Source organism: Diorhabda carinulata, chromosome 3, assembly GCF_026250575.1.
Source record: "Diorhabda carinulata isolate Delta chromosome 3, icDioCari1.1, whole genome shotgun sequence".
NCBI lineage: Eukaryota > Metazoa > Arthropoda > Insecta > Coleoptera > Chrysomelidae > Diorhabda > Diorhabda carinulata.
The window spans coordinates 18,651,813-18,678,268 of record NC_079462.1 but is presented as its reverse complement, the minus strand read 5'-3'; the positions used below and the strand labels follow the sequence as shown (position 1 = coordinate 18,678,268).

Below are 26,456 nucleotides of genomic sequence, written 5' to 3'. Positions count from 1 at the left end.
AAACAAATCAAAGCGAAAACCAGCGCTGGCCAAATACTGTTTAGGTGGAGGCCAAAATAGAGAAGAAGAAGAAGTTTTTAAAGATTCGAAGTTACTATATACATTTTCAAATTATAATTGATAATATTAGATTATTTTGTCAGTTTGTCTTTGTGTTACATATATGAATTGTATAACTAACTTTTCACTATCACGCGGTTCTTATTTTGTACATAATTGTTAATTAAATATAATTGAAAATTAAAGATTTGATACTTAAATATGAATGAAACTGATTTCGGAGATGATTGGGATGATAACGTATTGAATGTAAATTGAATTTCTTATAAATAATGAATAACTTATCCAATAATTTTTTAAGGGTATCGCTCAAGTCGAAGCATCCGCTTTTGGAAATCATGAGGAGAACAGCCCTAAACCGAAACATTTACAAGTTCTAAAAAATAATTTTGGCCATCAAACATTTAGACCTATGCAGTGGAGAATCATCGACTCAATTCTAACTCATAAGAAAGATAATTGTGCTATTATGTCTACAGGTTATGGCAAATCACTCTGTTTTCAATACCCTTCTGTTTTTACTGGTGGTGTAACTTTCGTTATATCACCTCTCATCTCTTTAATGGAAGATCAGGTTTTGGCTCTAACAGTAAGTTAATTTTTTTATTAACTTACTACTAAAATTACATTCAATATTGATATAAAATATACAAGAAAAAAATACACAGCCACAGAAGGAATAAAAATTATTTTATCATATTTACTTTGAAATATAATTAGAAATTAAAATTAATGTAGCTTCAGCTTTATAGATTTGGATAGGATATGCATATAACTATTGCATTATCATGACAACGAAAGAACATCAAAATAAATAGTTGAATATTCAATTGCTATTTTATTTATATACTGTTAGATTCAAAATCTTAGTTTCAATAACTTACAGGTGGCAAATATTCCAGCTTGCTTACTTGGAACAGCTAATAAGGAACAGGCGAAAACAGTAGAAAAAATTGGTAAGAATGATTATAGATTGGTTTATTTAACACCAGAATTTTGTGGAGGAGATTATGGTAAAGGTAAACTAATTACATTATGTTATCAATCAACTTAGTACATAATACAGTCAAAATTGGATATAATGATATTGAATGAGACCATATACTTTGTATGTTATGTCAGTTGTTATAAGCAATATACACAAGTATATAGTCGTAATCAGTTTGTAGTATGAGGATAGGTTAAGCATATGAACTTGTTTTCAAATAAAATGTACATAAAAGAAATAAAAGTTTATTATAAAATAAAGTACATACCTACAGTACAGTTCACAGACTACATTTAGTTTTTAAAATAATCGGTCATTTTAGTGTGTAGTCTCAAATATATTTACATTTCATTTTCGTTATTATTGCTATTTTCAGTTTCTGCAAGAATCCCTTCCTCAGTAGCTAAGGCACACAAGGCAACATTGTCATCTATTCTAATAAGTCATATTATTGATAAAGTTTTATCGTTTTAAGTGACATGTTGCTGTTGTCGTTATCATTATAGGTGGTATTTGTACTTATTAGTTTATTTAGAAATACGGTAGGGACCTCTCTGTTCAATTTTTATAACTGATCTGTTGTTATATTAGTTTTTGACTGTAATATGCCTGCAAGTAATGTTTGTTTCTATCTTATATTCAATTTTAATTACAGAATTATTACAGCATTGGGGTCAAACATTACCTGTAACTTTATTAGCCATAGATGAAGCACACTGTGTTAGCAGTTGGGGTCATGATTTTCGTACATCTTATAGATACTTGGGTAATTTGAGAAGTATATTGCCTCATGTTCCAATTTTGGCTGTAACAGCTACTGCTACTCAACTTGTTACTGAAGATATTGTTAAAAGTTTGAAACTAAGGTAATCTTATTTTTCTTCATAGATACATGTTTCATTATTATAATTTAAAATAGTATTTTAATCCATGTAGTGTGTTGAAATTTTTCTGTATGCATCTAATATTTATAACTGTATTATAGCATTACATTGTTTAAGGATAGTAGTAAATTGATTACAAGAAACAAACCAGTTTCTCACATAAAAACATTTATATTAAGCTGTGGGGGCAATTTTAGAGTGCACGTTCCGGATCTGGCACATAATTTGATGCTAATTTGTTACTTGATAATTGATATTGTTGGTCCTTCTGAGAAATGCTTGGTTCCCTACCATAATATTAACTTAATTCTTTATGGGAATACCCTCTGGTCGTTTAATTCAATAACTAACATTTTGGGTTATTTGCAGTATTAAGTTAGGGTAGCCAAATGCAATATTTCGGTAACAAGACGAACTAAGTCCTATATTTTGTTGCTTCAAGGTAGCTTTATCGAAAAATTCCAAAACTCATCCCTAAAAGTCAAACTTCGCATCACGACTATTTGCAGTATCAAGTTACTGTAGTCAACTGCGATATATTAGATGAGCTGGCAACATGAACTGGGCGGTATATTTTGTTGCTTTAGGATGGGATGGTATAATGCAGACCATTTAGGTCCATAGCTTTGTAATTTCTCTCCACTTCTTTTGTTCCCTTGTTTTTTGGATGTTTTTTCTCTAAGGTCTTCTACCACTACTTCCCTCCACCATTTTTTTGGTCTTACTCTTTTCCGCTTGCCTTCTGGTATCTTCCATGCAACTCGTTTCAAGAGTTTTTCTTTCCTTAAAAAATTTTTATTAATATTTTTCTCTCCCAGATTTCCAATTTCTGTTTAGTTTTATTCGTTATTTTCCGGGGTTTCATAGGCTTATGTCAGGGTGGGTCTTAAAATTGTCTTATAAATTCAAACTTTCATAGATCTAGATATCTCTTTAGATGTTAATATTTTTCTAACGCTGTTGGAAATTCTTAGTATAATTTCCTTTTCTTCTTGGCATTTATTACTTTGTAGTGTAATCAATTACATGAAATTTTATACTTCCTCGAATTCTATTAGCGTTCCATTATGTTTATGTACTTTGATATTGTTTATCTTTACTTTATTTTCTTCAAGCTTTCTTCTGTTTCTTGCTATTATCGTCACGTCATCAGGTAAACATTGATGATTTTTTAAATATTATCTTTTTGTTGATACTGTTTCTTATTATAGGGGATCACCTTGTCTTAATCCTTGTCATGTTTTGAAAGGTTCACTTTTCTTGTTATTAATTATTACTTATTAGCAGCAATATAGCAATAAACTATGTGCCGGGTCATCCAAAATGGCCCCCACAGCTTAATTGTACAGCAAATTTGCTTAATTGATTTATACATTTTTGTTTTTTAGAAATCCACAATTTTCACGTACTAGTTTTGATAGACCAAACTTTTATTTCGCTGTTAAAAGAAAAACTGATTTAATCTTAAACGATCTCAAAACTGTTATGGAGTGTGAAAATGGTCAATGGAAATTTGTTGGCTCTACTATTGTCTATACCATAACTAGAAAAAATACTGAAAAGATATCTGATATGTTATCATGTTAGTATATTTCTAGTTTTTATCAAATTATCCACATATCACTCAGGGGTGAATCTTTAAATATTTAATATTTAATTTATTCACTTTGTAAATTTATTTTAGCTTTGGGAATCAAATGTGCACCATATCATGCTGGACTAACATTGAAACAACGTAAAGAGACCCACGAAAAATATGTTAGAGATAAATTGGATGTTGTGGTAGCAACGATAGCATTTGGTATGGGAATTGATAAACCTGATGTTAGAAATGTTATTCATTATGGTGTATCCAATAGTATAGAAAGTTATTATCAAGAAGTTGGAAGGGCGGGTAGAGATGGTCAACCAGCGAAATGCATTTGTTTTTATTGTGATAGTGATTTTAAGACTCATAGGTAAGTATTGACAAATTCAAATCAAATATAAATAATTATTTAAAGAATACTATTTGCGGTAGATAACAAAATGAGGTGAAATCAGTTTCAAAGATTTGATCATTTTGAATCAAAATATAGTTTTTTCTAAACAACTTGTGATGCTTAAGGGATTAGTACCAGTTATCAGGGTAAAAAATGACGCATAATTAATTTTTTTTCTCGTTTTCAACACAGATTGTGGAATCAATCAGGTAGAAGGATTTCATTTCACCCTAGTGTGTAATGTACAATTGTCCGTGCTGGCTCTTATGGTTCATTATGAACTATTTCATGTAGGATTTTGTGGAAAATATTTGTTTTATTATAGATTTTTGATGGCTCAAACTAATACTGCATCCCATAGAGAGAGAAAAGAAAAAATATTGACAGGTATTTCAAATTATGTGAACAGTTATGACTGTAGAAGAAAATATATTTTGTCATATTTTGGAGAAAAATTCGAAAAACCAAAGAGTGATAATTGCTGTGATAATTGTTCTAATAAGTGAGTATACAATTGTATAGAATAAGCTACTGATGTTCTGGAATATTCTTGATAGTTTCAGAGACATGTCAAACCCGCAAAGTTTATTATCAATATATTCAAGATTTGGGTATAGTTATTTGGTTATATCAGATTCGTTTTGATTAGTAAATATTTATGATAATAATAATTTTAAATGATAGTTAAATTTGACTTTGACATTGTTAATTTTCTATAAGTTTCCATTAATTATAACAAGATATATGAAAAAATGTATTGTATGAAAATATATCGAAGTTTGAAGTAGCAGTAATGGTAAAAATCTTCACATGACTGTATATACATAGAGAATTTAGCCTATATTCATCTTCTCTCACAGAAGTTATATTAGTATCCTCTTATTTTCTATTTTGTATATTTAAAAATTGTTTTTCAGTGACAAACTACAAAATAATTATGAGAACTATGAGGATCTCGATCAAAAAGGCAATTTCAACTTCACCAAAGATGCCAGACTATTTTTATCTGCTGTTGCAGCAATCCCTGGTAACTTTGGACTTGGAACTTATATTGATTTTTTAAGAGGGTCCAAACGAGAGAAATTGAAAAAATTCGTTAACATTCCTCTACATGGTGCCGGTAGAGACAAACCTGATATATGGTGGAAAGAATTAGGTAAGTAATAATTATCCGTATAATAAAATGGAACTAAAGAATATTAAACATGGCTCTAATCTGAATCTTAAATTCATTTAGATTTAGTTTACTCTAAATTATTATTGTTATTTTCCACTGTATGTTAGTAAACTAAAAAAACAATAAATTTTTAAGGTGTATGTAAAATTTTGTATAGAGCAGTTATTCTACTTAGTTATGGCATGGTATGAAAAGTAATTAAAAAATCACTTTGACACCAGATTAAATTCGGTATTCTGCATATAGAAGCAAATTTGACAGATGTAAATTTTAGCTGAGTTTCTAATATATAATGTACAATTACTTTGAGGATGTATTGATATCTAGTTAGCCTAGACCAGTTCCATGCATAAACAAAATATTGTGTTACCATAGCAATGAACAATAACTTATTAGAAGTGTCAGTGTAAAGTTTGACGTCAAAAATGTAAATCAAAGTTACACAATAAATTAAAAGAAAAAAGATGTCCACCGAAATTGTGAAATTCGAAAGTAGCACATTAAGTAGCACTAAATATTTCAAACAAACACGTTCATCATATAGTTCACGTCAGTTTGGACATGAGAAAAATTGCTGCAAAATGGATTCCAAAATGTTTGAATGTTGACCAAAAGCGTGCAAGGGTAGAAGCATCGCGTTCGATCTGTGCTCGATTTGAAAACGATGTAGATTTCTTAAACCGAATTGTTACTATGGATGAGACTTAGGTACATTTCTACACTCCAAAAACAAAGCAACAATCGATGGAATGGCGACACTCTGGTTCTCCAAGACCAAGTTCTTGCCTCAGTTTTTTGGGATTATTATTGAGTAATCATGATTGATTTTTTGGATAAGTTAGAGCAATAACTGGAGATTACTATTCGACATTACTGACCACTCTACGGGAAAAAATTAAAGAGAAAAGACGCGGAAAGCTATCCAAAGGTGTTTTGTTTTTGCAGAACAACGCCCCTGCACTCAAATCTTATGTTGCCATGCAAAAAATTCGTGATTTAGGGTTTGAATTACTAGAACACCCCCCTTATTCGCCATATTTGGTTCCGTCCGAATTCATCTCTTTCCTCAACTGAAAAAAACTTTAAAAGGTCGTAAATTTTCTTCCAACGAGGAGGTAATAAAAGCTGTGGACGTCTGGTTTGCAGAGCAAGAAGAAATTTTTTTTGAAAGGTCTAGAGACGTTGCAGGTTCGCTGTAATAAATGTATCCAATTAAGAGGAGAATATGTAATATGTATATTTTGACATTGAAATTTTGTTTGGTTCTATAGTAGGCTAAGAATATCCTCTTGGATAAGCTGTGGTTACTAAATATATATATATATATATATATATATATATATATATATATATATATATATAATATATATAATATATAATATATATAAATATATAATATATAATATATATATATATATATATATATATATATATATATATATATATATATATATATATATATATATATATAATATATAATAAAACAAAAAAATACACCAAATCGCAAGAAAATGGGTTGAAATTTGATTAACCCTCAACTGGTATTATGAGGTATTGCGACACCCACAGTAAATATTCTGTTCCGCTGCAATAAAAATATGGTACTATGTATTTCTTAAGCATTAGGGATAATTGTGTCCTTTTCGATTTACACATTGATACACATCTGTATTTTCTCATCCTAAACTATTACGAAATTTTATTGGGGGTATATTGACAAATTTTGGTTCAATTATTATTGTTTGCTCCATTTTTGTTTTTTGACATCTAATCCATTCTTTTTTAAATGGAGGATAATAATAGGTAAACTCATTTCAATTATATCAATCTTTGATGTTGGATTTAAAAATTTGTTTATAATTTGCAGGACAACTTCTGATTCGTAACAAGCTTCTTTCAAATAAAGCATGTTCTTTTAACAGTTTTGCGTTTATTCTGGAAATTACAGATGCAGGAAAATCTTTTTTGCATGATACTACTAAAGAGCTTATTGTGGTTCCAACTCAAACGATGCTTGGTTGCCTAAAAGCTAAAAAGTACGTGATATATTTAAAATTTATTGATAAATAGCTTTCCAAAACTTGGAATCAACACACATTATATTGTAGTTGTATCGAAAATTCTAATCGTATTTATCTAAAATATTAAAATATTTTATCACGTTATTTTTTGAATTTCCTTTGTTATTATTTTCTTATTTCTTTTAGCAATATTTGGCAAAATAAAAGTGATTCTGTAGTAAGTAACACTACATCCGAACCTAGCACAAAAGAAAAGTCTGAAGAGAATATGGAATTATACAGGTATTATGCTTATTTAACTATGCGAGAGTATTGGTACTTGAAGTAGTTGTTTAGTTCGTATAGTCGTGGAAAAACATCTCTCGGATATACAGGTTTTGCAAGAAGTGAAGTACAGAAAAATTAAAAAAAAGTTACATCTGATTTGTTATAAGTTTGATGTAGGAGAAGCAGATTGAAAGACTTCAATTTATTAAATATTGTGTACAACAAAATCAGAATTGTACAACTTTGGAGTGAATATGGGGACCATATTTGGGTTGTTAAGAAAAATAATCATTTTAAATAATTAAAGCTTTTTAAAATTTCATCTACCTAGGAATTCTGGTAGCTTACTCGTATTAAATTAAATCTTCACATTATTGACTGCAGTAAAAACGGAGGAGGTGTTCCATCACGTGCACCGATATTCATATGAATCGAATCAAAATTTCTGTCAACTATTTATTTATTTACCAGAGTAACAATACATTACATTACAAAGTAATCCGACAGAGGAAAAGGAGTTTCCGGTTTGTCAGTCTGGAAACGCACGACAAGCATAAGACTCTCTTAGCCATGCTTTTTCGCCATAAAAACTAACTTAAAGTTAATATAAACAATTTTGTTCAGTGTAACAGGATATAATTTTTTTTAATACAATAATACTTATTTTAATAAATATCAGACTTGAATCATCTGTTAACTCTAACAGAATCAAGTCTTATCTATACATATTTATTATCCTCCGTCAGATTAAGAGAAGTATTGGAAATCAAAATCAGCTCGAACTCTTTTAAATGTAATATATTAGTTTCAAATTAAATATAAATTATAAGTATAAAGTTTGAATCTTATTTCATGAACTATATTAAATTTTTATTTAAAAACCTTTCTTGATTTAGTTGTGGCAAAATTTTCAATTGCTCATCAAAATTCATATTCTGTAACAACTCATTTCGAATGCACAACCTTGTTAATGATAATCGCTCATCTGACATTTTAGAGCGATCTACATTTTTTATTCTCTCTAAAACGAATTAAGCATTTTCAATGGTATTAATAAATAATTTGTATTATCAATCAATTCGGGTTGAAGTTTGATAAGAGGAATGAATTGCTGTAATTCACAAAATAATTCAAATTGTCGATCATTCGATTATATTTCTACTGGAGATATATTCGCATTTCTAATTCATCATTTACATTTTGAATGCATGGAATAAATAATTCATTATTATTTAGATTATTTATATAAAATTATTATATAGAATATAAAATTATTATATAGAGTATAAAATTATTATATAGAGTAAAAAATTAGTGCAAAAAATGCAAATTTTGCTGTAGATCATCCAACATTGCTTCTAAAATAAACGATCAAATTAGTAATTTTGCGGGGCCTAGTGTTTCAACCCCCGCTAGACTCTCCCTAAATCCGACGTTTTATCGAAATATAATACCCAAACATAAAAAACTCATTTTATTTAACTTTACCCATTTTATAATATATATCTTTGAGATCATTATTTATGTTTTGATATTCTATTACATATATATTTAATTCTTTTGGAATACTATCATGGTAGTTTCCAAAAGCAACATAATATACAGTTTTTTATATTTAAGGTTAACTTATTCAATGCAAGCTATATTGCTACAACTTCTAGATATTTATTTATTCATGATTCTACATTTTCCCAATCGTTATCTATTAAAAAAAATTGCAGTATCATCCGTATAAGATACTATATTTTAAGTCATACTTATCAATAAATCGTTATGTATATTATGAACAGTAATGAACCCAAAATTGTACCTTATGGTACTCAGTAGAACTAATATTCCAAAGGTCGGCCTTATAAGCATTGGTGATTAAAAAAAGAATTTAATTGTTTATATTTTATTTATATGGTTAACATCAACATATTTAATAACACTCCTTTGACAAAAATATCGATATACTGGCTGAATTAGTTACAACATCCAAAATTAATATTATTGTCCTATCAAAAACTTCTACATTTCATCTACAAATATAACTTATCTTGGAAATAGACAATCACTATTTCAATATTTTTGAAGAATACAGTGCTCCTTGGCTAGGAATATTTGTTCGTTCCGTTAACGCTCTTCGGTTGTCTTCCTTTTTATAATTAAATCCCAACTGTTTCAATAACACTGATAGAAAGAATAAGAATACTGTCCTTATTTTTCAGTTCGTCGTTTATGGTTTTGACAGTTACATGTTTCCCTAAAAAATAAAAAGTATAAAACTACCTAATCTGTATAGTTAGATATTTCTGTTTTCAATACCTAACTGGTTGAAGAAACTGTTTTTGATTCTAGGCACCTCAAAGATGGTATTACCATCAATGTACGTTTTCAGTTCATTTTAGATCAAGAACTGTCAATTAATTCATGTATATCTTTTCTTAGTTTATTCCTTATATAACTTTTTAGTTTAGTCTTGATTCTTTTTAGTCCATTTTCTTTTTTTTCCTACCATCTGGTAGGATGTATTCTATATATAAGGTATTCCCCGTACTGCCATTTTGGTTCCTTGAAGTACATTTTGTGTTTTTAGGTTTAATCGAGGTCTTCGACTATGTGGTGTTGGAAAATATATAATATAAATAGAAATGTCCTTTAATCGATGTTAACCTTATTATAACACCTCCTGAATCCAGTGGTCGTGAGTTAATCAGTTTTTCAGCCATTTTCTGAAGAGTATTGTTGATTAATATACCGTTACAACTATAATCAGGTATTTGTTTGAAGCAATTTTGGAAATTCTACAGAGATTGTGCAAAATTATAAGCACTATATATCACTAATAAGTAGGAACAAAAGTATTGTAATTTTTTTGTCTTATTGCATTTGCAGGTATTTTTCAAATTGATGTATTATATTCGTACTTACAGATATAAAATTAATTGAAAAGTTTAATACAATAATTTGCTAAAAACAACACATTAAACAAACAATTCAACTTTTAGTACAGTCAGTTATCAGTGTTGCCACAATTTAAAAGCTGAATGTAAAAATTGAACTAGAAAATGTACTAGATTGTACCAACTTCAAACAAATTTAATAAAATTATAGAAAGATGTATAAACATAAATTTAAATTAAATTTTTTTTTCCAAAAATGTTATAGACTGTCAATTATTATTTTAAGGATGAAAAATTTATATAAAGTTTACCGATAAAATTTGCAATGCAGTACAAAAATCTCACGATCTAAATATAAATCAACTTGGCTCTGTTTTCTAATTATTGTTACAATCTAGTACAATTTCTAGTTTATTTTATTAAACGAAAATATAAAATAACTTTATATTTGCGAACGCAGGGAAAATGTATTAGAAAAAAGGAAAAATGTACTAGCGTATAAAATACAATAAAATGTACTAAAATTGTACAATTGTACTAGCTCTGGCAACACTGTCAGTTATTGACGTTACGTCGATTATATCGTTGTCTTTTTTTTTACGATTACTACTATCAATTTAAAGAAACTATTACGTATGTTTTGTACTTGGTCTTGTGAAAAAGGTAATAGATCTTATGTTTCTATGTTAGATTTCTAATGATAGAAGAACATATGTGTTCGATAAATAGTAGATTTTACTATAGATTTTGCGTACAGATATTAAAATATGGTTGTAATAAGTCGCTAATTGACATTGACCATAACTGTGGAATGTATATTGTCTATTTAATGTAAGTAAATAGCGGACGGGGGGATATATTTTCTATCTTTTTGTTTATTAAGAACGCGGTAGAATGGATTGTGGTATTTTCAATAACTCGAAATAAGTAAAAAAAAAGTGTTAAAATCGAACAAAGTTTAACAATTAACATCATACCGGTAATTTTTTTACAGATTACTACTTGAAGTTAGAGCTGAACTAGCGGCTACTGAAGATTGTATGCCTTACATGATAGCGTCCAATCGCACTTTAATGGATATGGCCAGACTGCAACCTCAAAATTTAAAAGAAATGGAAGATATGCAATGTAAGTTGATATCTAACAGATAATTTTACAGAGGAAATTCCTTAGGAATGCAAAGACAGAAATTGTATTATTGCAAATATTTTCATTCATTTGCAATTACAAGTTATCTTGTACTTCAGCTCTTTGCAACAAAATGATTCAATTTATTCCTATAGATTCTTCAATATATGGGAGTAGGAGAGTTTTTTGACCCAGATTCCGATCTCTCAGTGTTATCCGATACTAAAGTAACACTAGGAGTATATATTCATAAAGCGAAAATTCAAGTTAAGGAAGAGGGGACGAAAGTAGCTTCCACTTCTGCTTCTGATTTCTGCAAATTTTTTAGGTTGACTAACAATATAAGGAATATTTGGATATCATTATTTCTATAATGTACTGCAATTTCAAATTTATATTAGGAAAATTTAATATACTGAAACATATAATCATGGTTATTTGAAAAATCTGAAATATGGTCCCAATTTTCATTAAGATCAGCAATTCTACTTTCGTTTATAATGTCTAGAGCTGCTTTATTTTTTTTTACATATAAAATATCAATTTGTTCCAATGGAACATAATTTCCAGCATCATGCTCCCATATTTTGGCGTAAAATCTTTTTATATGCATTTGTAAATTGTCTGCCGGTTGGATTATTGTTGTAGCCCTCTTATGGTCGTCTTTTACCCAAAAAAATTATTCCAAATGATTTTATACATTGTAACAAAAGTTAATATTTTATTAATGTTGAGATATTGTTGAAATATGTTTATTAAGCTATCAAATACCTTTAACAAGCCCGGAAATCCAGTTTTTCTCTTAGAATCCAGTATACACCATTCTTTAATTTTAAGTTTTTTAAATATTTTGATAATTTTTTATGAAATTCTTTCATATTTTCGTTATTTTTAGTACAAACAGCTCTTTTATATTCAAATTCATTATTTGATCTTGATTTTAAAAATGTCAAACGCATCATTAATCAATAGTATGAAACATACATATACTGAGTAATAGGGTAACTAATTTTATTTTTTGTTTAAAAAGTATGTGTCCTTTTCTCAATTTATTGCCCAGATGTAACCTTTCAGTTTCTTGTAAAGGTATTTAGCTTGGTTAGGTAACTGAAATCTATTGCCATCAATATCAATTAATCGTTTGACATCACCAAAACGATTCTTCACTAATTTAATCATATGAGGAGTATGGTATAGCTGTTTTTATTAATTTATTTACTCAAGTTTATTTCTATTATATATAATATTTTTTTCTGGCTATTATACAAATTTACTATGTAATTGTAATAATTAATATTATATCAACACTATTATTATCACTAAACGTACTTTTTATGTGATTGTAATATCTGTTTTATTTTCAATTTTCAGTTGACGGGTTTCCATCTGCTAAAATAAAGAAATTTGGTCAAAAGTTGTTGAATGTTATTCCAAAAACGAACGTTACCGCACCAATTCTAGAACGATTAAAACAGTTTCCTTTACCCGAATCTCAAAATTCTTTGAATTCTAGTGCAATTTCTTCATACACCATGTGTAAAATGGGGAAAAATATAAAAGAAATTGCAAAAGAAAGGTAAAATAAATCATTCTCAAATAAAGAATTAGTAGAACCTAGTTAGTAAAAAATGTTTCAACCGGGTTAACTTTTTTTGATAAAACTACAATCTATTTCAATGCTTCAAAAGTAAATTAATTTCAAATGACATAAATTTAGAAATTGTAACGGAATATGAATATCTTGGAAATACACCGATAGAAGATGGAAAAATAGATGTAAATATAAATAACAGGGTAAAAAATTGGCAGAAATAAATTACGCACTAGAAGAATATCGGGATTCAAAAATATAAACTTACTTAATCCTGAAGACGTTCTATCTTTTCAGATGTAATGCATGCCGGAGTTAAGTCATTACTTGGGCTCCCTTTTCCGTAGTAGTTTTCAATTTTTCCTATCCTGTGTCTTTAATTTCCCACAATTTTATTTCTCGAATTTTCCCTGAAATCTTATTCCTTGACTTTCCTCTGCCTTCTTAATTTCTTCTGTCCAGCTCCTTCTCGGTCTTCTTTTCTTTTCTTTGTAAGCTTGTGCTACTTATATCTTCCATATCTCTTATAGTGATATTCCTTATTTTGTACTTGTATTTAGTTTCGGTGTGAGTGTCCATGTCTCTGATATGTATGACAATATGGGTGTGGTTACTTTTTTATATATTCCTGTTTTGGTCTTTTCCATATATGTAATACTTCTATATGGACAGTTTCTATAAGTGGAAGCTGTTCCAACTAAGAAAGACAGAATGGCAACGTTTTCTCTATCCTCCGAGGTTCCAGCTCGGTTCTGCGCATTCTCAAGCATGCGCAGTACATATAAAGAAAATGACTACTGTCGGCACCGTATCATAGGGACGTATTTTCCTATACCAACTGTCCATATAGGAATATTACATATATGGTCTTTCCTTCTTGGCTATAAACTGTGTCTTAATTGCATGGAATAATATTCCAGCTACAAAAATATATATGATTATGAAATTAATCGTACCAAAGACGAGATAAAAATGAATGCGAAGGAAGTGAAACGTCTAAGAAGAATAGCGGAAGAAACTAAGTGACACATGATATAGAAAAAAGGTTACAAAACAAGTATCAATGATAACAAAATAAAAAATATTAGCTGAACGGGTATGGAGATGATATAGTAAAACGAATAGATTAATAAAAATAATAATGGAAACTGTAAACACTGCTAAAACGAGAAGAAGAGGATCGAGAAGGGATATACCATAATATGTAATACTTTTATTTGGACAGTTTCTATTAGTGGCAGTTGTTCCGGTAAGGAAGACAGAATGGCAACGATTAATCTATCCTCCAAGGCTCCAGCTCCGCTCTGCGTATTCTCAAACATGTGCAGTATAGATAAATTATCTCGAAAGAGAAAAAAAAATGAATATTGTCGGCACCGTAACGCAGGGACGTTTTTTCCCATACCAACTGTCCATATAGCAGTATTACATATATGGGATATACTAAATATAGACATTTCTGACAAAATGTGGAATTGAGGAAAATGGAAGAAATAGGTACTTAGAAAAAAGAGACATTTTTTGGGTTATGCGTAACTCTATGGTAGTGAGTGAAATTGCATTGAAAATTTTTTCTTCCCATGAAAACTGCTTATAATCCAATTTATCGATAATTTTACTTGTAGGTGTATGGCAATATCAACCATAGAAACTCATTTGACAAATTGCTTGAAATTTGGTTACGAAATTAAATTATCTCTATTTAATATTGATAAAAATGTTGCTAAAACCATCATTACTGGTATCCTTGAAGCAAACGCAGGTGAATATTCTAGAATAATATGTTTGAGACACTAAAATTTTAATAATTACCATTATGTTTAGCTGTAAGAAAATGTACTTCAACCATATTCTTTTAGTTAATCTAATTAGGGCTACTGTTTTTATACTCACCAGATGGCACCATTGGCGAGTGAGATCTGGATTTCATGAATTATCCCAGAGTAACATAAAAAGTGCAATTGAAAAAAATATCGAACATGTCTTAGTATTGTGCTGCTTTGTTCGAATAAAACAAACATAAGTTTCTGTAAAATAAAACTATTAGAACAGTAGCTAAAGCGGTTCAAAGGGACAAACTTACAAACAGTGACATTTAGGTGTCACTAGCCCTTAGTGGCACATTCAAATGAGAAGTTTTGCTGTTAGTTGAGTACAAGGAAATCTTTAGAATAAATGAGATTTGGGGCATTGTTAGAATTTTAACAATTATTGATGAACTGTTGTGTACCTGCTTTAGCGGATAAAAATACTTCAAATTTTTTTAGGATTAACTGTACTAACACCAATAAAGTTGGCTTGTCCTGAAGAAATAACGTTTGGACAAATAAGAGCATTTACAACGTATTTACGGATCCGTGAGCATTTAAATGAAAAATCTCTTAGTTATGAAGAATTTGATGATCCAGAGTATTATTATATGTATAAACAACAAATAGAGAAACGAGAAGAAAATAAAAACCTTGACAAACTATTAGAAGGTCAGCTTAGGGGAAACCCAAAAATATTCTATGGCTGATATAATTGTGATTATTTTCTTAAATATATATTCTTGATTTTAGGTTTGTTCTAATCAATAATAATTTTTTCACTGCATTTTTGACAACTCTGATATGTAAAATTAATAAATTATTAAAAGAAATAGGGACATCCACAGAAAAGAAAATATGGGATAGATGGAATTTTGATGAGAATATTAAAAAGAACTAAATTGTGGATAGAGAAATTAAGAAAGGTTGAGAAGAAAAAACAGATGACAGAAAAAAACATACAAAAATTATGATAGATAAGTAACACTACATAGAAAGAGAAATTCAATAAAAGAAAGAGAAGGGAAATGCAAAGTTGGAAAATAGGAAAAGTAATAGAACATAGATTAAAAAAATTGAGGAAATTACAAATAATAAATGTAGAAAAAATACTAGATACATGAATACACTATATAAATAAATTTCTCATGAGGACTAAAAAGGAAGATACAAAGTTAGAAGCCATAACAAGAAACAATGTGAGCAAAAATGGAAGGAGGTAAAAAGTTATTGGGAAACATGTAATAGCACCATGAGTTATTAGATGGCTGGAAGGAATAGATTTAATGTAGAAAATTTTCAAGGAACATTAGATACTGAGGGAATAGGAAAATAAGATAATAGTACCTCTACATAAAATAAGGAAAAATATGCAATGTGAAAAATGATAAGGGAATATGTCTGATACAACCAAGTAATAAATTCTATATAAATATTTTAGAGAAAAATACTGAGACACAATTTAAACACTTGGATTTGGAATCAGCCTTTGACAGACTCACTCAAAGATAAACAAGAAACAGTTAAATTATATAGACATTGTAAGAATGAAGATAGATCAACATGAAAAATAATGCAGACTAGAAGCCCCATTAAAAAATGGAGGTGATGAAAAAAATGGATATACCAAATAACTACTTTAGAGGGATTAAAAAATAGCAAAAGACAAAAGGTGTTGTAGGAAATGGTACAAGAGGGACCGAAACTCTTATCAGATACTTGAAAATAAAGAAAGTAAAAATTAGAAGAAGAAACATTTTGTCTGTATCTTGAATTCATATTGTGTTATTTGCTATTTCAATACATTTTAAACAGCTGCATGAACAAACTATAAAAAAGCAAAAAATATAAATTTAATTATAAAAATTGAAAAATTCTCGATAGTGTCAAATTAATAAAAGATCTTTCAAAATCATTCAAATCTGTATAAAATATATAAGCAATTTGTGGGAAATTTATTATTCAATTTTATGAATTTCATTGCAGTTATAATAATAATTTGAATTAATAGTTGGTTTTCTTTCTTATATTGAAATTTGAATTTAATTTCGATAATTAAAGGCAAAATTTTCTATTGAAACAAACAGTAGGTGATCAAGAGAGTTGTTCAGATATTTGATTAGTTCAAACTGTAAAAAAAATTTTTTCAAAAACCCCATTATTAAGGTAGGCCTAAAATCAAGGTTATATGTACAATAATAATATATTATTCACGAGTGTATATTGGAGTTTTTTATTCTACTCATTATACTCGAGTAGAATACTATACTTTATCTACTCCTATTGAATTATATATTTTATTATAACAAATATTCCATATAATAAAATATTATTGTTCATTTAAACATAGTTATCGGAAATTTTAATAAATAGTGATTCATTAATTATTTCTTACTTCGAATTTAAATAGCAATAAATAGATTTGATTAAAACAATCATTATAACAAACTCATACAAAATATGTGTCAAGTAAATTTGCTTCCTATATTTATCCTAATATACAAATAAGAAATAAAAAAGTGAATGCGATTATGTCCATTGACAAATTCAAAGTTAACGTTGAAATTCAAATAGTTTTTTATATATAAATTTATAATTGCATCGAATTGTTTATTCACATTTTATTCAATAGGCCTCCAAAATATCCAGAAAGAAGAAGTAAATACAAATGAGAACAGCAATTTATCTGATGATCTTTTATCGAATATATGTCACAATTTGGAAAATAAGATTCAAGCTATTGATGAGATTTCAGAAAACGTGGATGAACCTGATAAGAAAAAATTGAAAATGGACTTTTCAGATCTTTTAGGTTAGTATACAATACAAAGCATATTAATAATGATCATATACCCTATATAAATTTGGAAGAATAATTTTTGTAAATAGATTTTTCACTTGTTTTGATTTAATATTTGAAAAACAGAATAGACAGTATAAAACATCTAAAGTTTGATAACTCCCTCCTCAATTGCTTTTACCCATCTTAACTATCTATTATTATCAAACCAAAATCGTTGAATTTGATTAAATGATTACTTGAAAAGTTTTGGTTGAATGGAGTGGAAGGGGTTAAGGGGAGGGGTGTTAAAACTTTAGATCAATTTTTTATACTGTCCTATTATATCTCTCTTTCTATATATCATAGTATAATAATTATTTTGCCATAAAATTAAATAATATAAATGATTTTTTGTCGAATTTGTTACAGATTCTCCACCTAGATATAATTCAAATGAAGAACCAAATAACTTTAATAAAATTTCGACTACATCGTCAAATTCAAAAGATTCAAAGGAATCAGTACCATCTCAGATACAACAAATTTCCACGAATGAGGAAAAGAAAGAAGCGTTCAATTTACCTCCGTGGTTAATAAAAAAACGTATTGCATAATTCTGAACAAGATTTTTCTCAAAGTTTGTATTATAATGTGGTTTCTAATGGTAAGTGGGGTATTTTAACATTAATTTCTCAAAATATCTAGTCCCTTAATGAATAAATTCAAATCAAATCGGTTGAAATGTTTGATTGTTAACGAATTTGATTATAATGTTTGATTAAAGCCGTCCTTTATAATATTTTTATTCTTGAGTCATGCATTTTTTGCCCCTGTGACGCGAGCGCCATCTAGTGTTCAGATATGACAACTGCCGTCGGCCATATTGTTGATACATGTTTCTTAAACAAACCAGGGTGATAATAGCATCATAACTTTGTCTTTCAATTATTTTAAAGAATTACTAGGACAGATATATACCTTAGTGTGAAGGATGGTACCAAGGATTAATTACCCATATTGCTTTTTTTACATCCACTCTACACGGATTATCAATCCATATTCCCGATGAAAAAGATCAACATGAATATAATAGAGAAAATTTTGGGTTTTCGCACAGGAAATAATGAGACTGAACAAGACTCCATAAAAAACTGGAAATATTGAAATGTCAAAGATGTTTCATCAAATGGAAAGATTTAGGGACACACATAAAATCATTTAGGAAAATTGAAAGTAATGAAAGTGAGAAGAAAAGTTATTTGGACATTAAGACAAAATGTTGTAATAGTTAAATCCTGATTCCAGACGAACAAGAGTAAATAATAAAATTATGGTGTCGCACGCACAACAAGTGGAATACAAACCTTGCCAAGCACTATCACATGTTACCCTGGCAGTACTTTCACACGAGGAGGAAATACAAGGTTAGAGGTGAGGAATTTATGAGCTTCCAAACTTGTAATTCTTCATAGCTTCTTCTACTCCAGTCTGTCTAATTGGGTCACGCATAGCCACTCGTCCTTATCCTCCACATCTTCGTACCGCAGCTCAAACGAGTCACAACCACACTCTTGAATTCTCTTCTGATAGCGCTAACGGTTATGGTGAGTCAAGTTCTCACTATATCCTCTCAAAAGGGCCATACATTATGAAACAATAATGACCAGCAATACTCCGGTATATCCTCTCTCGAAACGCATCAATAACATGGCAGACGCCTCGTTGTCATGACTGCTCAATAGATGGCGCTCGTGTCCCGTCGCCCTGACGGTGCCTCGTGCACCCTTTTAATTTTTATTTTTATAAATAATAAGAGAATAATCAAAGAAGCTATTTTTCAGTAAAATTGTCTAATATGACATTTCATATTTTAATATGATTTTGCTTTTTATTTAAAACCGAATACTGCATGTAAAAAAACATATTACGATATACGTCCTTGAAGTTATTATTACGGTACTCGATTAGATATTCTTGACTCGGCTGTTTCGTCGCCTGATCCATAAACATCTACCTCGTATCGTACTAAATCACTCCCCGGACTTAATAACGTAAATAACTATTGTTTCAAATACATTGCAAAACTTGTAAGTTTGTTAGGAAACTGTTCATGTGTAATAAAAATGGAAATGTACATTTCTCTCTGAAATACCATTTCACACAGTTAAAACTTTCTAAAGTATGCAGATATGCAAAATAATTCTTGAGTGACTGTTCAAAATGAAATCGATATGAAATTTTGTCGAAGCAATTTCTTTTGTATTAATCGCGGATACAAAAGTTTTGTATAAACTTTATAAACTTTCAGTATTTTATTGTGGCGCTCAGGATGATGGTGAGCAAAAACTTACCTAAGCCTAGAGAAAGAAAACACCAGAAATCTATCTTCGCTTTATCAGTCTGACTTCTCATTATGACTATATATCTGTGTAACCATTAATTGAACATTAAGTATTTACAGGGTGCCCCTAAATTCGACCGCCAACGCTTAAGGGGAAATTTCTTGTGTTAAATTATGGTTATCGGAATAGGGAACTTATGTCCGCAAACGCATTCTTTCCAAGATACATGGTGTTGAAGTTTTGAAAATAAAACGATTTTTTGTCGATAAATTTCAAATGGTGTGATCGATTGTTATTGAAACTTTTTTACACAAAATCAAGAAGATTAATATCTTGAGACCTAACAGATCAACCAAATGACCCACCTCAACCTATCCACTCCAGTCCACTATGGAGTCGTACATTTGCTGAAAAAAGTACAAAAGTTTTATCATGCTGAAATATTATGTTTTGTCGGGTATAAAAAAGAACTCCTTCCAGAAGAAAACATGATGGTCCTATTGTGTTATCGTCTACTACTCTAGTCCGGAAATTTACAAAATATTTGCTGATATGCATGGGTAAAAGTAGCAATTTCGCCCATACATAACTGTTTTGGGAATTAAAGATGCCTTCTCTAGTAAACATTGCCTCATCGATAATATTAATTTAGAAAATTCATCATTGTTTCGATGTTGTTGAGGATACCAATTAAAAAATTCTCCATACAGAGCTTCTATTTGTATTCAATCTGTGACTCAGAGATCTCATACTTGAAGATAGTTGATTTTCTATATTATTCAAAACGTTTGTAGGACTCCATTAACCTATCGATTTATTTGGAAGAAACTGTTTTATATTTTTCTAAATAATCACAAGAGCGGTCACAAAATGGTGTTTTTCTCGAAAACGGTTAATTTTAACGTAGTCAAATTACTTTTTTCGTAAGGAATGATGGTAGGATTCAAAAATTAAAAAAGTAACATTTTATCCAGTGGTGGAGAATTCAGGGTTGGAAAAAGGTGTGCACCTCTGGAAAAAAACTAGAAATCATCGATTCGTGTTAGAACAAGTAGTTTATCAACTTGATAATGATCAAAAAGTTTCAATAATACATCATTTGAAATTTATCGACAAGAAATCGTTTTATTTTTAAAACTTTAACATCATGTATCTTGGAAATAATGCGTTTGCGGACATAAGTTCCCTATTTCCGATAGGCATAATTTGACCCAAGGAATTTCCCTAGAGCGTTGGCAGTCTAATTTAAGGATATCCTGTATATCCGCCTATGTAGTTGCTTCAGCATTAAATATTTATATCATTTTTTAAAATTCCCAATCATGTTCAACATACATAATATTTGTTATATTAATTTATAATTACATTTCATTTGTTCTAAATTAATTCTGGTAAATTCTCATGCTATAAGTAGATAAAATTGAAAGACTAGGAGACAATTGTGTTTTTGTTAAGAGCGAGTGAGTTTGTCATATTCTATGAAAACAGACCGAAAAAAAAACTTTAATCAAATATTAATTTTTTTCCCACCGCAAGAAATAATTTAGACAATAACTTAATATTTTTTTAAAATCTTTAGAGACTTGTAAATAAGATTTGTATCAAATATAAATAAGAACCAAAATTATTTTCCAATTGTTGCTTTCCATTATTTTTTAAACCAGATTTTTGATATAGTGTTTGTTATATATATTTTTGTGTATACTTCAATTTGAATTCCTTTTTGTATAAAGACACATTATACTGAACATAACTGCTTGTTAACTAAATGTGACCCAAAAGCATTACATAAAACAATAGGAAGTATAACCCAGTGATTGAAAAATAATAACAAATACAAAGCAACATTGTTTTCAATGGAACAAAATATACTTATTGCAAATTGTATGTCAAAGCTTTTAATTAAAAATGTTTTTTTGTTTTCTCAGCTATTTTTATTTATTAGTAGTATAAGAGTTTTTTGTAAAAATTTGAGAAAATATATTTTGTATTCAATTTTCCAATAAATTTTTAAAACAATGAATTTGTTTTGATATTTACATATTTACATACTATAAACCATCATAATATGAATAGGTACAATGTAAAAATATTAAAGAATCTAATGAGAGGTATGAAACTGTTTCTTGTTTTCCATCAATTGGTTGATGTCAGATTTGATAGATAGTCTTATGTTAGATTCAGTGTCCAGTTTATCGCGGTATTTTGTTTTCGTAACTACTTCGCACAAGTATGTTTTTGGGAACGGGAGAAGCAGGGGCCATTTTGGCAAGCATTGGATATTCATCACGGATTCTGACCCAAAAATGACATTTCTAAAATCGACTCATATATCTCGGGCTGTTGCACGTTGGGTAAAAAAGGATTTTGAATCCATGAATTCATTTTCATGTTTGTAATCAGTTCCACGAGAAAATACATCTCAAAAGATGCGCGCATTGCAGTGAGATACTGGACCAATTCTTCAAATATATCATCTTGAGACATTTCTGAGTCGCTATCGCTAACAAGCTCACTGAGTTACGTAAAGTTTTCTATTTCTTTCTTACCAACGTAAATAATCCAAAAATCTATTTTTTTTAAGGTAGTAATTTTGTTACAGACACTGTTGTCTCTTTACATTGTAATTATAAATTCAATCAGTTCCAATTTTCGAAAGATATCCGCCATAAAAGACAGTGGTAACAACCAAGTTTTATCATACCACCGATCTTTCAAATTCAAAGAAATATCTGTAAAGAATGTTTGTAATTAAACTTCAAGTTCGAATAGCCTTGTTAAAATTTTACCCCGAGATTAGCATCGCACTTCTGTATGGAGCAGCAGTGTTTTATGTTTGCTGCCATAATCTTCATACAATAATGAGAACAATCGAGATTGCAGTAGTCGTGATTTGATGAAATTTGTTATTTTTACCGCTTCATCGAGAACTAATTTTAGATTAGACGGCATTTTCTTTGCCGCAGGATACAATAGCTGGAACTCTAATAAAGCGTTTTATTTTTTATTCGTGAGTGGCTCCTGTTGTTCTGCCAGTCAACGTATTTGCTTCATCTGTACAAATGTCGATGTAATTGTTCTAACTGAGATTGTTTTCTTCTAAAAATATATTTAATTTATCCAAAATTTCATCTCCGGTAGTGTTTGTGGGTAGCGAGAAACACATAAGCATGTCTTATTCAAAAAAGGATCATATGAATATCTCACAATAACCAGCAATATCACCAGACAAGCACCATCGGTCGACTCATCCATTTACAAAACGAATTGTGTCTTTTGTAGAAGTGTAACTAATTCTTGTTTGACATAGCTTGCCAGATCATGAATTCACCGAGAAACAGTATCGTTTGATAGTGGTACGATAGGAAGATGCTTTGCAGATTTATGGTGTCATCAAATTCTCAGCGATAGTGTGCGCTTCACCTACCTGCATAATGTGATAGCTCACTAAATACGATGCCACCGTGACCTTTACATTGACGTTTTGCGTTGTGTGCATCACAGTTGTTTGACTTTTCAATAAATCTTCTTTTTTACGCAGGACAAAAATCTGTTTTCTTGTCTTTAAACTCAGGGTGTACAGTTTCTAAATATCGGCGCATATTGGTAGGTACTATAGAACTCTTAGGTAGCAGTTTACTACATAACAAACAGAGATGTGAGCCGTTGGAATAAAAAAATCCGAAATTGCTATATGATTTATCAGATTTCCTTTTCTTCGGCTTTGAAACCGTGGAGCTTGACTTGTATCACTATCTTTATCTGGATTTGCTGCATCTTCCTGCTGTTAAACCTTAGCCTTCGTTGGATGATTTTGCTGCAACACGTTTAAGGACTTTAAATCAACATTCCATTCTTATTTATTACTATCTAAGTACGTTGAATGTACAGCAACGACGAGCAGAATAATATTGTCACGAATCGTCAGCACTATCGATCGATCGAGTACAGTGCAAAAGTGAGTGGTGCTTCGCAAGATGAACTCGGCTGAAACCATAGGTTCAGACTTGTTTAACAAATGAACGCGTGAACAGTGATGCGTGGTGAGAGGCGTTACTCGCCAAGAGAAATAGAAAGAAATGGATCCACTCGACTAAATTATTTATTATTCTACTCGATAAATTTTAACAATTGAAGAAAAATATCGTTTGTTGATTATCAGTGGTGTTTTCGTTTTATTTGATGTCTCGCGGGGCCCCCACAGAGGCTGTCACTGATTACAAAGAATAATTTAAGTTAGATGGATAAAATGTAAATTCAAAAAGTATATATTGTTTGGTTTTTTAGAAAATACTGATTTGTTTGTGTCAAAAGAATAAATAAAACATTGATTGGATCTATCATTATTATTGAGACACAGCGACGCGTAACTGGGTCAGCTAATATATGTACAGAGTGAGTTTTATGTGTGGAACGCCTCAATTATCTCGGTTGTACGGCTTGTACGATGTTTATAAATTTTTGTGCACAAGGGTCTTGTGATAAGGCCATTATTATGGAGGTATTTCAAATCACCTTGTATATTTTTCATTATTTTTATCTAATGTTTTCTATACTTAAATGCCATAATTTCGGAGTTATAGCTACATTTGCTTTATCTCCGCCGAAGTTAAAATCATACATTTAGATGGTAACGACTGCTACAATAACAAATTTAACGTTTCAATAAATTATTATTGTTGAAGTTTATTGAAAGTCACAATGGATCGTTTATCTAAAAAAGAATGAATTGATATTTCAATGATATTAGGATATGGTGATAGCTGTAGAACTAAACAAGAAACGTGTAATAATAATTTATATCCTAACCGAAATCCCATAACGAGATAGTCTGTAAATTAGTAAAAAAGTTTAACAAAACTGGTTCAGTAAAAGTAAAAAGTAAACTTTTTACCAACTTACTGACACTAGACCTTATTACCAGATTTGTATTAACGAATATTCAAATTAAACGAGTTTATTCAATCGTAGCCATCTAAATATTGTAACTTTGGTGGAAATACTGTAAATGTAGCTATAACTCCGAAATTATGTCATTCATTACATGAAAAATAATCAGAATATTTCAAGTTAATTATTTTTTCGGAAAAAGGAAAGATCTGACAACAATGTAGATACCACTATACTACCGGCCGTATCCCAAGACCCTTGTACAAAAAATTTATAAAAATCATACAAGCTGGTTACGAGATAATTGATGCGTTCCATACATAAAACTCACACTGTATAAAAGAAAGTCGTGAGTGAGAGATATTCATTGGATAGAATTTGGTTTCCCTGCAACCGGTTTACCAGGTTGCAGGGAAACCGCAGAAAACCTGCAACACCGACAAGGAAAGGCGTTTTAGTTAAGGTAGCTTAGAACCAGGAGAAGGGCATAAGATTTTTATCCCGTTTCCGTGGGACATACATATAAAAGTCGTGTCAGTTAAATCGGTGGTACATGATGCATCCAACGTTTGCGCCAGCATTCACGGACCACCGTACAGCTCAACATTGAAAGGAAGGCTGGATACAGTGCGGCAACTAACTACAAAATACGTCCAACATTCGCAACAGATATTATTTATTTGTATGCCAATAAAGTAGTATTTCAGCCGCGGCGTGCACAACATTTTTTAGATGATACATAAGATCCAAAACTTTTTCAATTACACTGAGGAAAGAAAATAAATAATAGAGAGTTATAAACATTGTATTTATTGAACAATATAATGTACTTAATTATATTTGCATGTCCATATTAATTTATTAATTATTTGCAAAAAGTAATGTTGATTGTACCTCCAGGACAATTTTAATATTTATTGGATTGGATGCAGATGAAACGTGTATATATATCTCTACTAGATGTCGATGGAACCTCTGTAGATGGGTTTGTAATTTCGATACAATTTGTAGATGTGTTTGTGTCAACTGTCAACACTGAAGTGGCTAGGTCACATTTAAGGAAGTTAAAGTTGTCTACTCTAGAGCGTCCCGAAAGTGATTTGCAGTACGGAACTGTCACTTTCACTACATGGAACAGTCAAAACGCAACTGTCGGTATGTAAATGAATACGGAACGAACAAGTTTTAGATGGCGTCGTCTAAAAAAATTATTTTAAAATAAGCCGCATGATACTGGCACTTCTGGTTTTTCATACAAAACACGTAGTATTCACGCTGAAGAAGGCAAGAAATGTATGTAGTTGTACTACAAGTGTACGTTGTGTAAGTTGTACTTTTTTGACGGGGGGTCAAAAAAGCCTACTTTCCTTGTCAACGTTCCTATGCCAACGTTGGAAGCAAAATATTCGTCGAATAACGTGCGCACTACGACCACACGATGCGTCCAATCATACCAGCGTCCAAGGTTAGAAGCATTGGACACTTCCTGTAACACCGGTTTTACACTCGGTTGGGGGGAAGGCCTAATTCTCCAATGACTTTTTCAAATTTCTCTCTATAGGGATCGACTGCTGCAGTGTCACATTAGTTTTCGCACTAAATACACGAATTCCAAAGTGCTTTTGAAATTTTTTCAGCCAATCATTTTCTC

At 30.1% G+C, this 26,456-nt stretch overlaps 1 protein-coding gene across 2 annotated transcripts; it reads left to right on the top strand.

Moving 5' to 3' along the window:
• The first annotated feature begins 58 nt into the window (after positions 1-58).
• LOC130891481 (bifunctional 3'-5' exonuclease/ATP-dependent helicase WRN-like) lies at positions 59-21,934 on the top strand. Of its 2 annotated transcripts, XR_009058910.1 has the most exons (17): positions 59-309; positions 362-649; positions 947-1,079; positions 1,704-1,914; positions 3,321-3,514; positions 3,617-3,890; positions 4,240-4,416; positions 4,832-5,070; positions 6,959-7,127; positions 7,299-7,394; positions 11,259-11,392; positions 12,764-12,968; positions 14,609-14,745; positions 15,251-15,463; positions 17,424-17,603; positions 18,003-18,237; positions 19,882-21,934. XR_009058910.1 is itself a non-coding variant. In XM_057796264.1 (16 exons), exons 1-16 carry the CDS (start codon positions 262-264, stop codon positions 18,185-18,187), a joined length of 2,883 nt encoding a protein of 960 aa, XP_057652247.1. In that variant the 5' UTR covers positions 59-261; the 3' UTR covers positions 18,188-18,315. The 2 variants fall into 2 exon arrangements, 1 of the variants encoding a protein (XP_057652247.1); XM_057796264.1 differs by lacking the exon at positions 19,882-21,934 and having other exon boundaries at positions 18,003-18,315.
• Positions 21,935-26,456: the final 4,522 nt, after the last annotated feature.